This window comes from Larimichthys crocea, chromosome VIII (genome assembly GCF_000972845.2).
Source record: "Larimichthys crocea isolate SSNF chromosome VIII, L_crocea_2.0, whole genome shotgun sequence".
Lineage (NCBI taxonomy): Eukaryota > Metazoa > Chordata > Actinopteri > Sciaenidae > Larimichthys > Larimichthys crocea.
Window position 1 is genome coordinate 1,226,279 of NC_040018.1, and position 16,402 is coordinate 1,242,680.

General features: G+C 39.9%; 1 protein-coding gene across 4 annotated transcripts; it reads right to left on the reverse strand.

Annotated features, from left to right (window-relative positions):
* Positions 1-27: 27 nt before the first annotated feature.
* On the reverse strand, positions 28-15,919 carry LOC104919767 (phosphorylase kinase, alpha 2 (liver)). 4 transcript variants are annotated; one of them, XM_019278092.2, is made up of 33 exons: positions 15,635-15,919; positions 15,433-15,522; positions 13,534-13,692; positions 13,239-13,286; positions 12,482-12,650; positions 12,211-12,293; positions 11,871-11,951; positions 11,693-11,791; positions 11,467-11,613; positions 11,293-11,346; positions 11,078-11,200; positions 10,864-10,959; positions 10,334-10,441; positions 10,058-10,136; positions 9,463-9,597; positions 9,275-9,384; positions 9,041-9,185; positions 8,076-8,154; positions 7,814-7,965; positions 7,545-7,715; positions 6,855-6,976; positions 6,637-6,773; positions 6,360-6,522; positions 5,263-5,342; positions 5,086-5,164; positions 4,874-5,003; positions 4,679-4,780; positions 4,121-4,239; positions 4,009-4,032; positions 3,535-3,588; positions 1,772-2,005; positions 1,490-1,690; positions 28-1,405 (listed from the first exon to the last, which is right to left on the reverse strand). In XM_019278092.2, the coding sequence occupies exons 2-33, from the start codon at positions 15,508-15,510 to the stop codon at positions 1,232-1,234; spliced, it is 3,735 nt and encodes a 1,244-aa protein (XP_019133637.2). In that variant the 5' UTR covers positions 15,511-15,522; positions 15,635-15,919; the 3' UTR covers positions 28-1,231. The 4 variants fall into 4 exon arrangements, with proteins under 4 accessions (XP_019133637.2, XP_019133638.2, XP_010730152.3 ...); XM_019278093.2 differs by lacking the exon at positions 3,535-3,588; XM_010731850.3 differs by lacking the exon at positions 4,009-4,032 and having other exon boundaries at positions 15,635-15,918.
* Between the last annotated feature and the right edge of the window lie 483 nt (positions 15,920-16,402).

The following is a 16,402-nucleotide window of genomic DNA, read 5'->3' on the forward strand; positions in this document are numbered from 1 at the left end:
TGGCAGATCAATGATGAGAGGGTAACATTGTTAGTAGAATGATTTTATTGTACGAATATACTTTGAAAATGTCATAATAAATGGACTTTTATGATAGAAATGGGCAGTAAATGCATTGTTAAAATAAGTGAACAGGTATTGTAATTGTTGAATAGTTGACCTGCATAATATATTATATGAGTAAAATAATTAGATTATATTATCTTTTTTAATTTCTCTCTATTTTTGATATGTTATAATATTCAGGGTTGGGTTGGCATTAAAATATATCACCTTATTTCTTCCTGCTGTTTTGCTTTCTGTGCACAAAACTTGCAGATAACATTCATGTCAGACTTACAAAGACCTTCTTCAACATGCTCCTTGTACTTTCTGTATGTATACACCATGCATGTATTGCATTTATACATATTGCACACATATAAACTTCTGTGTATTAGAGCAGACTTCTAGCCCAACATGCCAAAAATAAACGTGCGTTCATTGTACATTAAACTCAATATGTTAAGCAACGATATGTTAGCAAAACCGTGACATTCATATACGTTCGCTGTATAAAACACACAACACGTACACAAAGAACATAGACAAACAATCAAGGAAGCTATTATTCTTGTTTCCATAGAGGCTCACATTAATACAAGACTCCAACAGTATCATCAACACTGAATTCTAAAGAGCCTGGAAGCTATCAGAGGGAAGATTTTTGTTGAATCATATGTGCAAATGAGTCATCTGCGGGGGAAGAAATTAAGTCATTTGTGAGAGTGTACAAATTGTTTTTATGATTTATGTTTGATTCTTTTGTTTAGGTCAGCCATTAGAGCAAGATAAAAGTACAAATTATTAATTTGAGGGAAATAATTTTCAATTATCTAAATGTTTACTCTGATAACTGCCAGGCTCAGTAGGATTATGACATATTCAGTTACATGACAGATAACTGTTAATAGAATATTCTCACACACACACAACACCAAGAGCACAGAGATGTGTCCAATTTACATAAGATCATGTAAGTTGCAAACAGCATGTTTAACCGAGCAGCATGTTTAAGTAATAAATAAGTTCACAGTGCTTACACAGTGGTTTGCAATCAGCTGCCAAGGCTACGATGTTACATCCGTATATGTGAGTACATATTTATGAGCACCACATGAATTGTATGAGTTGATAATGAGAAGTTTTTTTGTGATAAAATGTGTCTTTTCAGGTGTTACAAGTCTGTTTTTCACTGCATCAGGCAGCTTGAACTTGGCAGGAAGTCCTGGACGTAAGTGATCGCCGCCTTGGACAGATAGGTCATGGTGCCATAGCTGCCACTGGGGGCGCTATCGTAGAAAAAGTTGCAGATACCGGTCGCTGGGTCCTTCTCAAGGAAATAATCACTGGCACTGTAGGATTTCTAGGGGAGGAGGCAGAGGTAGAACAGAGTGAACCCTGGTGAATACATGAACATCGGTAATGTATCTTTTGCCAGAAGCTGTACCTGGTCATTGAGGAAGAGGTCGTTGGCCAGATGCAGGATGCGGTCCACGTGGATAATGCCGCCAATGCTGTCCACGTCCACATCAGCCACCAGACCTAAAACCATCACAGTCTCCACCAGCAGCTGCCGGTACTCTGGTTGAGGGACGTGATTCAGGACGGATTCCACCTGCACTGCAAACTTTATCTCTCCTTCTGTCATCTACACAGAAAACAAATCAATAAACACACCCATACATCCACACACTGAATCAAGCTTAGCTGCAAGCCTGCGAGGCCGTACCTCTCTTGTGGTAGATGATGGCAACACATATCCATCAATGGAGAGGCCGTGGCACTTCTGCAAGATTTTCCAGACCTTCTGGTAGAAACCCACCGGTACTCTGTTGATAGCTCCATCTAGCCTGCGTCTCCTCAACCACTGGCCTTGCCTCTCTTCCCACTGCAGCTGTCCATCTCCTGGACCAGTGCCAACTGGGGACAAGATCCCACTTGGGGTGGAGGGGCTACTGCAACGCTGTGGTGAGAGCACAGGAAGATAATATTAGACCTTATGTATTGGACCGCTTCACTGATTTTCAACCTTATCTGCATGTATATGCACATTTATACTGGGACCATGCAGGCAAAGCAGCTGTGGCTCAGAGGTAGAACGGGTCGTCCACTAATCAGATGATCAGCGGTTTGATCCCCGGCTCCTCCAGTCTGCATGTCGAAGTGTCCTTGGGCAAGATACTGAACCCTAAATTGTGTAAATGTGTATGAATGGTTAGCTCCTCAAACTGATGAGCAGTTGGCACCTTGGATGGCAGCTAATCCCATCAGTGTGTGAATGTGTGTGTAGTGTGTATTCCCACTTCAAAATCCCAGAAAACTACCTCCATGTCATGGTCAAACTGCCCTTCTCCCAGTGCACCATCTCAGACTACACCTTGACACCCCATGTCAGCACCTATGTCAACTCTTAAAACACTTTTAGTTGTTTGTTCCTAAGCTGTTTGAATCCATTGTTGTAGGTCACTTTGGACAAACAATATTGTAAACTATGATGCAATTAAGCTTAAAAGAGCGCTCAACCGTTATATAGCTACATTCCTGACAATGTAGAGATATCTCTGCTTTTACTTCACACATTTCTTCCCTGTCAAACCCTGACATCTACAACTGACAACAACAGTTGTGTCACAGATTCAGGTGTGTCGTGCTAGTAGTGGCAAAAAGACCTATAAACAGACTTTTACTACTACTACTACTACTACTACTACTACTACTGTTACTACTACTGCTGCTGCTTTGTCCAGGGTCACATTTGTCCTTCCATAACAAATACATGCAAATAAGGTTGAAATATTTACCACAGTAGTCACCGCTCTCTCTCTCTCTCTCTCTCTCTCTCTCTCTCTCTCTCTTCTCTCTCTCTCTCTCTCTCTCTATCACACACACACACACACACACACACACAAATTGTCAGTTTTAACACTATAGTTATACACAGTCCATGCAATCATGCATGCATACTGATATCATGCTCTATTGCACTTGACAAGACATTTAGCAGCCATGTTAGAGGACAAAGCTGTTGTTGATGTATGTTTTTGTGCTATTAATAATTACTCCATATAGATAATGAACAAGTGTTTGTAGCCACAGCCTGATGTACCTCATGCCTCCTGCTTACAATGAGTTATTGTCCAAAACATGTCACTTTATTATTAATCAGTGAGCTTATTTTAACAGGAAAATCTTAGGAAGAGCAGCAGAGGATAGATCTCTCTTCCAGGACAGACTTGAAAATTGGCACATGGTATATCAGGCTTTGACTTCACAGATAATACTTGTTAGTCTAGATAGTCTCTTTGTTGGTTTTAAGCACATTTGTTGAAAACAATGAAATGATAAAATAACAACTGTATCCTTAAATGCAGCATGGAATATTTTAGTGTCTACAGAAAATATGGAATCCGAATGAAAACACATTCAAACTACGGCAACTTGACGAGGACAAACCAAGTCAAATCTGAAGCAGATGAGGTGAAATGGTTTTACCGTGGAGCGAGGGGAAGTGACAGTGCTATTCAAGGAGAGGCTGCCGCTCAAGATCTGCACATGGATATGGATGACAGATGACAGAGAACAGTTTGAGATGGTTCACATGGTTCTTCATGGTACAGTCGTGCTGATGCTGCGGCCACACAGAGCATAATGTCACTGGAGATGTCTGAAAAGTGGAAATCAACTCTCGAAAAATCAAAGAGTTGAAACAAAATGACTTCTCGAGGTGATTTATCACAAAAAGGACCATTCGACGAAGAAATGCTATCACAAAATGAGTTTATGTAAATACGATTACTGTGTGATACTTGTTCTCCTACTGATATGTGATGAAGTGTTCGTTCCAACTATGGAGGGCTCATGAAATAATAAAAAATAAATGGTTTATGATCAGGGTTTAGCCGATGGTTTGGTTGTTTTGAAACAGCTGCATGCTAAATATTATCAAAAAAAAAAAACCCAACCCACACTTATAGGCCGAGAGTCATCCAGCTGCAACCAAGAGCAAGAACATTGTTATCATAGATAGATAGATAGCTAGATAGATAGATAGATAGATAGATAGATAGATGCTTCCCACCTGTTTTATCTCACTCTTTAGCTTGTGTATTCCTGTGCGTTCGGTCTTGGTGGCTCCAGTGTGGCCTATTTCATGGATGGAGATGGCAGGACTTGTGGCTGTTGACTGGATTGGACGCACTGATGAACAGAAAAAACAAACAAATAAATCTATAGGACACTAATTTTTATATTCTGTTTCCAGACTTCTCTGACTTCTCTCTTTGTCTGGTTCTGGGCTCTTTCCCCTGGTTGGAAAATCCAAGCAGACCTTTTAAATGTTGATGTGATCTTCCTGTTCACACAGTCATAAAAAAGGGTTACAGAAAAATCACAGTGAGGATTGATGAGCGCAACACAGCTACATGTTGTTATAAGTTGACTTAAATAAATAACAACTCTTAAATCACCTGGTCAACAGTCATGCTGGCAACTCTGGAAACTATGTGCTTTAACCACTGACAGTATAAAGAGTGGACAGAGTATGTGCGACGTCACCCATCCACCCAAAACTAAGAGTAAACAAAACACTCACACATAAAACAGGAAGAGACAGGAAAAGGGAATAAAAAAAACTCACTGCTCCTCCCCACTCCAAACTCTTTGCCACTGAGGATGTGATGCAGCAGGCTTTTCATACCAAAAGGACTCAGACTCATCAAACTCTCCGACGCCTCCTCACCTACAGAAGTGTTAGATAGTTTTGCATTGTTACTGCGCAGGGTAGTTTGTGTGTATTCTCACAGTTATGTGTACCCATGTTCTGTTTTTCTACCGGAGCAGTGAAGGCTGCGAGCCAGCTCGGTGGCCATCACTTGCATGATGAGTCCTATCCTGAGCCGGAGCATGTCCCCAAACAGAGCAGGCTGCGAGCGTATGTACATGGCTAGATAGACCATGATTTCCTATACGACACACACACACACAGTTCACAGCCATAAGATCAGAGTCTGAAAAAGTCCTGCGACCAAAATGTTAAAGATTTACCTGAGTGAGTACAGCGACACTGATGTCCTGACCACTGGCTTCATAGATGAGACTGTTCAACTCCTCAGGAGGAAGTGGACTGAGAAGAAACAGTGAGGAGGAAGAGTTGGTTTATTGTATGGTAATTCATTCCACAAAACCTTGATGTGGGTTTTTGTGACAATAACGACGACTTACACTGTGATGACTCTTTCCCTGGGTTCAGGAGGGAGACCTACAGTCAGCTGCTTGTGATGGGAAATCAGATCTGTGCAGGCCTGAACAAAAAATACAGGTAGAAATCATTAAAATCATTGTATAAGTTATTGATTCTGTAGAGGAAAATCTTCCTGCCTTTCCCCTGGGTCGACTACACAAGTTATCCAGCAGGTGTCATTGTGTTATGATGCAGTTTTGTCTAACAGCCAACAGATGGTGTCAGTGCATTTTCTTTGCACATTTGTTTTTTCTAGTGATTCATCCAGATGGAAGAACATGAATTGTATATATTTGTTCATTCATATCTTATTGATTGATATATATTGATGTTAAATATAAAAGTTTGTCAGTTTTATGTTTTGTCTGAAAGTTTTCAAGGTGGGAAGGAAACTAGAGAGACAGGAGAACATTTTTTTTTTTTAATAAAATTGCTCTTTATGTATTTGAAAAACATAACTCGAACATAAAGGTAGGTTGTGTAGTTCAATTACAAGTAACTTGTTTGGCTGTTTTTATAAAATGATTACTGAATCTTCCTTAGCACTGTCACAACTGGCAGCTGGTCAATAAACATTCAGCAGTGAACGTACTTCTATCTATAATTAAAGAATGTCTCAATCGCTATTTTACAGGAGTTCAATCTGAATATATTAAGATCTAAAGAGAAGTATGTTGGATGGTGTATTTGCTTTAACGTGTCGTACTGAGGCGTCAACACTGAGCTATGAAAGGGTGTCAGACGCTGTCTCCAAACAACTAACATAATTGTTGTAAACACTAGATGATCTCCAGCCATAGGCTTCACAGACAAAGATGTCACTTAATGATCCTCAGTGTTCCTCTCAAATTCTAGTTATCAAGATGTGACCAGGACCAAATTTAATTATTCAAAGATTGTTTAAGATAATCATCACAGGACAAAAATGTGGATGGTGTTCTCTTTCTCTGGTCTCTCTCTATTGCTGACTTTCCACAGGTCCATTTTACATCTAGGCTAAAATTCTAGATTCATCTACAACAAACTGATAAAGCAAAAACAATCTCCTCTCTGTCGTCTGCTGTGACTCGTCACTGACCTCAGCAAGGACCTCCACTCTCTTGCGAAGTATTCCAGAGATGTGTCTGATGAGTCCCCACTCTTTGCAGGCTCCGGCTTGTACATACAGCTCCTCCAGCAGGGAGCGCACGCTAACACCGCCCTGTCCGGGACCTGACAACTCCACCAGCCAATCAGCTCCTCTGGTTATCAGAAGAAAACACAGGACAGTTATGACAATCACTAAAAAAATGACGTAGTTTACATATTAGCATACAAATGCTGATAATGAGTGTGTGTAATCTCTACGCCCGTACTTCATGACATAAAGGATGTAGAGGATGTCAGCCTGGTCCTGCAGAGTTGGACACTCTTTCAGCTGCCTCACCAATGCAGCAAAGTCCGTGTTGCCTTGAGAGTCCCGAGGCAGGTGCAGATCAGCAGCACTGTGGGGCTTGAGATGGATGTCAGGGTGAGACAAATAGACTTCAGAGAGATACAGAAGTGAAAACAAGGTCGATTTGCTGTTGTCTACCTTTTGCTGCTTTACATTTGAGCCATGCTGAGGATGCAGAGGAACTGAAGGAACTTCAAGTAGGTTGAGAGATCTGCGGTGCTTGCTCTTAACAGGAGCCACAGGTAGATACATGGAAGACTCTGAAACACACACACACAAATAACACGAAGAACGACTTTGTTGAGATTAGATGGAGATACACCAAAACCCAAACCACACACCACTGACTTTCTAGGTACGTCTTTGTTGCTGTAATTTACAGGTAACCAGAGAATAAACATTTCTGAGCAAACAAACTTGAAAATACGTTTGGTATTTTTCAACCTGGACGTTATTTTTTCCATATTTTTCTGTCATAGTTACTAATGGGGACAACAAGTTTTTGAATTTGGTGAAATATTGAGTGAGAACAGGCACTTATAACAACAAACTAAGCCAATCAGTGGCAAAAACAAGCACTTTTAATACATGTATTTTGATACAGTTGCCCACGATTATTATATTTTCTCATAGATTTCCTCATTTATTTGATTTCCCTGTTACCATAACCCAAATTTAGCCACAACCCAAAGCCCAACCAGTCATTTTGCAACACCTAACCATGGCTGAATATGTCTCTAAAATAGAGGAAACACTGCTGCATTACAAGAAACACTATTCAAAGGTGAAACAGAGTTCAGCTGACTCATGAACTTCCTACTAACTCACTGGGCATGTTCAGGCCCTGGACCTGGGCCATAAAAGACAGGATGTCTCTGGTGGTATGTTCGGCACTAAAGATGTGGTGTTGCCCCCTCTGGATGGGAGGAAGATGGCTTTTGATGGTGGTGCTGTGGAGGAGCTGGGTGAGGTACTGGTCAAACATGTCATTTGATCCCTCTGGGAATAAATACATATACATACATACACTTCATTAGTTACAGTTCAGCTTTATTATGACTGAAAGGAACCCACACACTTCATTCATTGCTAACTACCTGAGGCCCCACAGTTGTTATATTCCTCTCCGTACTCGCCATGTTCATCCTCGTCATCCTCGAGCAAGCTGTCGTCGTTTTCTTCATCCAGGAACGTGAGATGAGTGTGGAACGAAGTGGTCTGGAATGTGGAGAGGTCTGACATCTGCACCCTGTGGTGACATTCGCACAAACATATACTCTTCTGTTACAACACACTTGTGTAAAAAACAGTCTATTCACAGTAATAAATTGAAGTCTGGTGTTACAGAATGAAACAGACCTCGCTCCAGCAAAATAGCCATCTTGTAGTTTCCTTAGGGTTGCTAGGATACACGAATCAATCGCATCTCCATCTTCAACTGGTCATAAAATGAAATATACAGTATGAACATTCAATGTCACATCTACATGCATACAAATCACATGTTTAATGCTACCTAGACTCTATTACAGAGCATGTAGGAATGTAATTTCTTTTGAGCCAGATTATTTATTGCTCCCCCTTTATCGTGTCTAAATTATCCTCTAATTGTGTCTTGAAAGAGATTTCTGCAAGCTGATGGAATGTATCAAAGGAAAAAAATCAAACTAAATGCCAGATTTCACACATCAAAACTTCAATAAACACTGAAAACTAAATAGCTGTTCTTTATTCATTGGACAAAATAACAGAAAATGCACTGTAGTGTGTGGACATGTGGAGGAGCTGCTCACAGCTGCAAAAAAAACTGAGAGCATGGATGAGTAGAAAGAGTTGGACACAGCAACGTCACTCAGCCTCGCTGCAAATGTGTCCCGGCGGTCACTTGCGATATTGCAATGAAGAAAAGCTTCAATGCATTTCCCCCACAGACCACGAATATAAATGAAATGTCTGTAAAAACTTCTGAACTCGCTGGGAAAAACATTAATGTGCATGTGCCACACAATGTGGAGGTAAACCTGGAAGCTAGAAAAGGTTTTCGGATTATGCAAAACCATTTTAACTCAAATGACTGGTCGTTATCCTTGAATCTGGTATCCAGTTCCTAAAATACATCCATGGCTGTGGTTGGAAGTTAATCAGCTCCAGGAACATCTCAGAAAAAGTAACTATTACATTTTAAAAACATTATTTTGCTGTCACTTTGTTAAATTTACCTGCCAGTAGTAACAGTTTTGTGTCATTTCCTGTTAGCATGATGCCCATTCTTTACGATTAACTGCAAAAGAAAAAGGATGTGCTTTGGATTTCAGCTTTATTACCCAGCATGCTGCGAGTGATGGGGAACGTGAGTGTGGGTCGTCCTGTCATCCTCCAGCATGAGGAGAGATAGGCCAGCTCTGTTCGTAACATCTCCACAATCATCTGGTTGTCCAACGCCAGGTAGAAATGGTGCTGATCTAGGAACTGGAAGGGAAGAAAGGAGATAATTAATCAGTATTAATTAACTTTGCTGTTGTGTTTATGAACATCACAACCTTTAAAGCTAGTTTTACCTGTGGGGTGAACACATAGGAGCGATTTCTGATCTCGTAGAATTTAGATGTTCCCAGAACTCCAATGTGTCTGTAAGGACGCCCACTCAAATTCAGTTTCTTGCAATTTCCTATGGCAGTGAAGCAAGATGTTACTCTGATGTAACCTCTAAGATGATAAACTGTTAAGAAAAAGTGTGCTTGTTTACCTAGTCTGACATAGACATGGCTCAAGATGCGAGCAGGCATGACCCTTATGGGCAGAACCTCGGACATCGTCTGGACCACGATCCCATGTTCACTTAACAACTCCTGGATCTCCTCCGACTCTGCTAAAACACAAACTGACACACAAAAGAAACAAATTATATCCTGCCTTCTGTAGGAAAACATGTATAGAAATAAATGCTAACATTAGAACAACATTTAAAAATAAGTCCTGGACATTTTTCATATTCTTGAATCTGGCACCGCTAAGCCAAAGTACAACTGAGGCCGATGAAAGCCGAGTCAAATCTGACAATGTACAGTTGAGCCTGAGTAAGATTATGTTTCACAGCTACTTTACAGAAGATAACCCTTGTTGGCTTTTCTACAACAAGCTGAGCACTGCCTCTGATGCAACAAGATAGATTGCCACACAAATGTAAAAATGTAAGTGTAAGAATGTGCAAATAGTGAACTTCCCTCCTCATGTTTAATCCCTGCAAACGTGTTTAAACAATGTAATGGGCATTACAGAGTGTATCAGTTTTACCAACTTCTTGAATGACATTTCCCTCAACCTAATGATCGATCACCAACCTTGTACCACAACATCCGGCTTGAAGTTTGTAGAGAATCTCCTGTTGAGAGGATCTATTTCTCCTGGTGCTAAAAATCCCTTTTCACAGAAAGAAAAAAAAAAACAGAAACAAAGGTGGTTCATTATTACAGAGGAAAACAATGGCAGCTGTTTAACTATATTTGGTCTGTATGGCTCCATTGTGTAGTGAGAGCATCTTGTAGCAGTGCCTTTCTTCCTTACACTTTGGGGCACTGTCTAAATGTCTGACAAATGTTGCTGATCCTGTGACCTACCTCGGCCAGAAGACAGCCCAAGATGTAGAGCGACTGTCCCCACATGTGCGGCAGCTGCCCCATGGCCACTCTGTCCACTGAGTGAGGATTGCTGTACTCCTCCTCCACCTGTAAGAGGAACAGTATGTTCTCATTCTTACTGACTCATATTTAGGAACAGCTGTTCAGATGCAACAAACATTTGTAGTCAGATGTTTCCTGACACTATTTTATTGCCATTACATTTGCGAATTAGTACTAAACATAAAGCACAGCTGTGGCTAATGGGAATGTCAAAAAAAACTTAATATTTAGTCAAAACAATCTAAAGCATACAAGCAAAAAAAGAATATGACGAAATACAACACAACTAATTATCTTCAAGCGGCTAGTGAAACACAAGGTACTGTGCCACCCAAAGAAATTGAAAAGACAACACTATTTAAATTAAGGACCTCTACATGAAACCAGTTTCTGACTAGTGTGTCGGTTTTGCCAGACCATGCAGCTAAAATGTGACTGGAATAAACGTGCATCTACTCTATTTATACCATGTCATGTGGTACAGCATAAAGTTCAGGCAAAAGCTTGATGCCGTTCTTCCCTCTGATCAAAATGCCCTCCAGTGCCTCACGATACTCCTGCACCTGTGCAGAGCACAAAGTAACTGGTTCAATATTACATCTGCAACACAAGTGACTTCTCAGTAACTGTGTGAATAAAGTAAAAAAAAAGCATATGGAGCAGTGAGTTTGGTGTTTGTACCTGCACTTGATCTTCAGAAAAGATACCATCCAGAATAAGATAAGTCCAGAACACGGGCCACTCACATTCGATGTTCTCAAACAGCTTGAGCTCTGCAGGATCGTAGTGTAGCCGGGATGGATCCTAAAAAGACAACAGCCAGGAACTGCAGCTCAAATTATATGAAATTACAGTAAGTCCTAGTATTTCTATTTTCAAAATACAGAATATATTACCTCTTTAGGACAATGGTAACCATCTCTGATGAAGCGGCAGCAGCCGTAGCGACCCTGATATTGTACCAAACAATGGAAATGTTAGTATGCTGACTGATTTACATGTAGAAAAATATAGGGTAAAATACTGAACTGTGCAGAGTTTCATCGTGACAAACAAACGCTGTACTGTACCTGCAGTTTGTTTATGATTTCTGACTTAGTGATGGCCACCAGGTCAGCATCCTCAACAGCAAAGGCAGGGAAGGAAATGATAGAGAGAAGACCGGCGTCTATCTCCTTTGAAGTTGAAGCTCTTGGCAGCATGGAGCACAGGATGGACTGAGGGAAAAAACAGAAACATGCCGAGGTGAAGACAGATGAGTAGAGATGATGTCTGATGTGGCAAAGCCAACGGTACCTGACAATGTTCCACTTCATCAGGCAAAACATGGATGACTGACTTCGGACCTCCATGGGCACCAAAAAGATCCAGCTCATCTATGGCCTCCAGAGCTGCCTGCAAACCCACACAAACAACAACACTTTCTTCGTTTGATCTTTAATGAACAGATAGATGGAATCTGTGGCTCCTGTACCTTGGCGATTCCTACAGAGCTGCCATTGAGCTCAGGGATGCCCTGATTGGTCTTGTCACCACGCTCCCACATCCCATAATCCTACAGGAGGAAGACAGGTCATAACCAATGACAGTATAAATCAAATCATGACATAATTTCTTACCAAATTCTCCAGTTTCTCAAATATCTGCATGGTGGTTCACTGGGAGTTTAAAAAAAGGAGCAAAATATATGTGACTGTTCTCTTTCTTCTCTGCCTATACTACCCAAAATTCAACCCGCCTACAGCTTTTACTCTCAATTGACTCCCCTCTGTTTCTAGAAACCACCCTCCCAAACCTCTGGAGATGTCACTCACCGCCACTTTGTAGGCAGCCTCGATGTAGAAGACCAAGTTTTGGATAAAAGCGACCTCATCAAGGTTTGAGATGATACGAAGACCTGCGTGATAACGTGACACACTCAGCAAACAAGTCATGTTCAATGTTGCATAATGAGCTTGTGTTCTCTTCTAAACAACAATGGTTAGATAGTGCTTGTTAAAAAGGAAAGCTGACCAAGCAGCATGCATTGCTGTTTGCTACAGCGTCTTTTTTCATACTCTGTCAGGGTCAGAGTTATTATCATACCTGAGGCTGTCATCTGTGCCAGCATTAGCAGGTAAATCGAGGTGGCATCCACCTGGAGATGGCCCCACTGGTCATCCCCAACCACTGTGGCACAGGTGGGAGTATCGTATTTGGCATGCAAGCAATCCTTTGTACTCTGGGTGTGTTTGAACTCCTCCACCTTGGCCACCTGAAGAAACAGAATACACACACATACATACCAACACACAGGTCAGTGGTGTCTGTTGGTACCAGAAAGAAAAGTTCTTCTTATTTGTTAAGTACTTCAGCTATTATTGCACATGCATATTTATGCTCCAATCATATACAGCCCACAAAATAAAGTAATATGTTTATTCATATCCCTGTTTAGATGATTATTATAAAGGTTTATGATCACTGTCTGCTGCTTTTGACATGCCAGTGTGTCACAACAGGCATTTCTTTAGTTCTACTAATGCTTATATCTCAGTAGCAGAGGATAAAGCTGCTTGGCTCCCTGAGCTCTGCAGCAATTTCACACTGCTGTAAATTTGACATCTTTATCCTATTTCCAGTAATGGATGCTGAAAGCAACAAACAATACTGCAGGCAGGCTTTCACTATTACTCTCAGTTCAACATGTAGACTGCAGTCGGAGGCCTGGAGAAGCTGTTTACATAAGTACCTCAGATAACATATTGTGGTTTCCCAGAACACTGGCTTAACAGATTGTTGGTTACCAGGACATTATGTTTATATGTGCAAACACTAGCGAACATGTAAAAGTGTGTCTTACCTGTCTCATCATGCACTGCAGAAGTCCCTGCATCAGTTTCACGACACTCTGCCAACAAAGATCAACACTTTAAAACTACAAAAATCAACATCAAAATGTGATTTCATTATTTTTTACCAAGTTAGATTTGTAATAGTTTCAGTTCATCATACTTTATATTCCCCTGAAGTTTAATTTGAGATATTTTTGTTTGGTTTAATGTGAGATTTTAGTTTCACTGTAGCCTACATTTGTGTGGGGGTAGAACAAACAGTCACTAGTGTACACATTAACCCTCTCTCCATCACAAACACACCTGCTCTAGTTCGTAGGCCTTGGCCTTGTCTTCATCGCGGTCTGCATTCTTGCGATAGGCCATGCCCAGCCCCCACACAGCCAGGACACTGTACACATTATCCCTTACCCAGGCGTCCTTTTTCTGGGCACTGGCGGGTAGAAGTCCTGTCACTGGGTTCTGAAACAAACACATACACAAAGGCTCAGTAAGGACCGCAAAACCTTTCTAGTGTCTGTTTGATTTATTGACTCAAATCTCTGTTAACTTCTTCTTTTTACTGACTAGCTTCCATAATTGAGATGAGAGAAAGTGTGACAATAAATAAAAATGTTCAAGACTTTTTTTAAGTCTGGGTTTTGTCTCTTTGGTAGGCTATCTTCTAAATGCTTGCTTTGTCAGATCAAAAGTCCAAAGGTCAAAGATATATTTAGCTTATGATTATAAGACAAAGAAAGGCAGCAAATCGTCACAGCTGAGAAGCTGATACCTGCATACGTTTGTCACTTTTTGTTTGGAAAAACATTAACGTTACAGTGTGTTATTATTATAATTTCCTAGAAATACTACTGTTGAACTATAATGAATAGAGTTTGTTTGTATGTGTATGTTCGTACATTAATAAAACAACATAGTTTCATTTGCAGTTTTTGGTTGAAGAACCTGAGACACTTGAGTCGTTGTGTCCCTCCTCCTCTGAAACCAAATCTACACCCATACATGTATATATGTTTTGCAAGGAAAGTTGGCACTGTTTTCTGTCAGCTGTTGACTGTGCCTCAGAATGAACTCAAGTGCTGATAGATAAAGGTGCATAGTTTCCCGGGTCCGCTCAGCCTATTCCAGGAGCTGAGCTTGTCCATCAATGCAAATGCAGAATGTATTTACACTTTATGATTTATTACATAATTTATACTCAGCTTCAGTACATATTGAAGGCAAATATCTAAATTAAAATTGATACTACATATTTTACAGCTTTAGTTACTATACAAATTCAAATTATAAACTTGTGAAAAATATATGTATAATTTCTAAGTTCTTAACAATATAAATAAATCTCTTTGCAACAAGCTCCTTTGTCCACATATTTAAGGTATTTACGTATTTTCCCAGAGTGCACTTATCTCTCTGACCTGCCAAAGTTCAGAGTCAATAAGCAATGACTGCAATAGCAACACAGTGTTCAGGGAAAATTTCAGGTACACAGAGTTTAGCGGAAAACAAACAGCTTTACGTATTACGCCTTCCTCCAGAATCACGTAAAAAAGGGGGGTTACTATTAAAAGTTGATAATTATTGAGGTTGTAGTTTGCAGTAGTGTTAAACTGAACTAAATTATACTGAAAGGTGTTTCAAATATTATGGCCCTCTCATGTATGTAAATGGGGTGGACAAAATATTAGAAACACTACTGCATACCAAAACCTCAATAGTAAACACGATAGTTAATAAATTAATAGTCTCTCTGACCATGTCAACAAAAATTACAAGCCTCCTAAAAGTATAATTTATGGCATTCAGTTATTGTATTGGCTCACATTGTTATGCTCAAGTGTACCAAATGAACATTCATTATTCATTTATCAATATGAAATATAATCATCAAATAAATGATGATAAATTATTCTAGCTTAAGCATTAATTTACCCATTAGTATCTAAAGACGTTACCTTTACCAGCTGCAACACTAACATACTATTACATGGTAATGAATCAATAATTATAATCTAATAATATAATATATTTTATACTGAAATAAGTTCAGGAGTGCTTTTATTTTGAAGTTTAAGTATATTTTGATGCAAATATACGCACATTTACATCACAACGAGTATTTCTACACTGTGTTATTGAAGATGTGACCACTGTAAAAATATGTGTCGTAACCTGCATCCTGCTCTGTGTGTGTGGACTCACCTGGTGGCACAGGATGGTCTCTTGGACCAGCCTGGCATAACCATCCAGCCTCACTCCTGAGTTACTGCGGCTCCTCATCCTCACTGATCACTGCACACACACACACACACAAGTTATGTCCCAGCATGTAAACATACAGCTTATAGCTTCGTTATTGGAAATGTGACTGACTACAGTTAGCTTAATCACTGAGGAAACTCACCATGCAGTGCACCATGTTTGTAGTCCTGCAGGGCGGATTCAATCTGACACCTTCTGCAGAGGTTGCTCTGCTAAAGCCTGCTAGCTCGAGTCGCATCCAGCTGTTTATGACGACAAAAACAACTCACAGGGGTGTATGCACACTCTCACTCTCTCTCACTCACTTACACACACAGCAAAGCTGTTCCGGGTCACACTGCTTGAGCTACAGGTTTTGTTGACATTTCACGGGGAGAGGTCCGCATGCAGAGTACGTGTGGAAATCCATTCTGAGAAAGAAAATACATTATGTTCCTGTTGTTTCATTATCTGACCATAGAGGGCGCTACAACACCTTTATTATTTCCCTCCCCCATGTTTCAAACTCGACTTCACCCAGATGTAAACATGCAGACCACTTTAGCAGAGATTATTATATATTCAGTGGTGAAATGTAACTAAGTACAATTACTCAAGTATAACTTTGAGGTGTTTGTCTTGACTTCCTACTTTGTCCTGCACTACATTTCAGAGGGAAATACTGTTTTTAACTTCACTGTATCTGAGATTAAACAACATCTTTGTACACTTTTCTAACAAGGTTGGTATATATACAGTATGAAGTATACGCTTCAAGCTTCGGACATTTTACTGTCTAATTATATAATATATATAATATATAATATATAATAATATAAATATATAATATATATATATATTATATATATAATATATATATATATATATATATATTAATATATATATATTATATATATATATCTATACACAC

What these genes read in the sequence shown, in the direction of transcription:
- LOC104919767 (XM_019278092.2), bottom strand. Translation starts at nt 15,510, where the DNA reads ATGAGGAGCCGCAGTAACTCAGGAGTGAGGCTGGATGGTTATGCCAGG. An exon ending in ATGAAGTGGAACATTGTCAG is followed by an intron (nt 11,614 to 11,692) that starts GTACCGTTGGCT and finishes TTTTTCCCTCAG; the next exon opens with TCCATCCTGTGCTCCATGCT. An exon ending in CCAGGGCCTGAACATGCCCA is followed by an intron (nt 6,977 to 7,544) that starts GTGAGTTAGTAG and finishes TGTGTGTTTCAG; the next exon opens with AGTCTTCCATGTATCTACCT.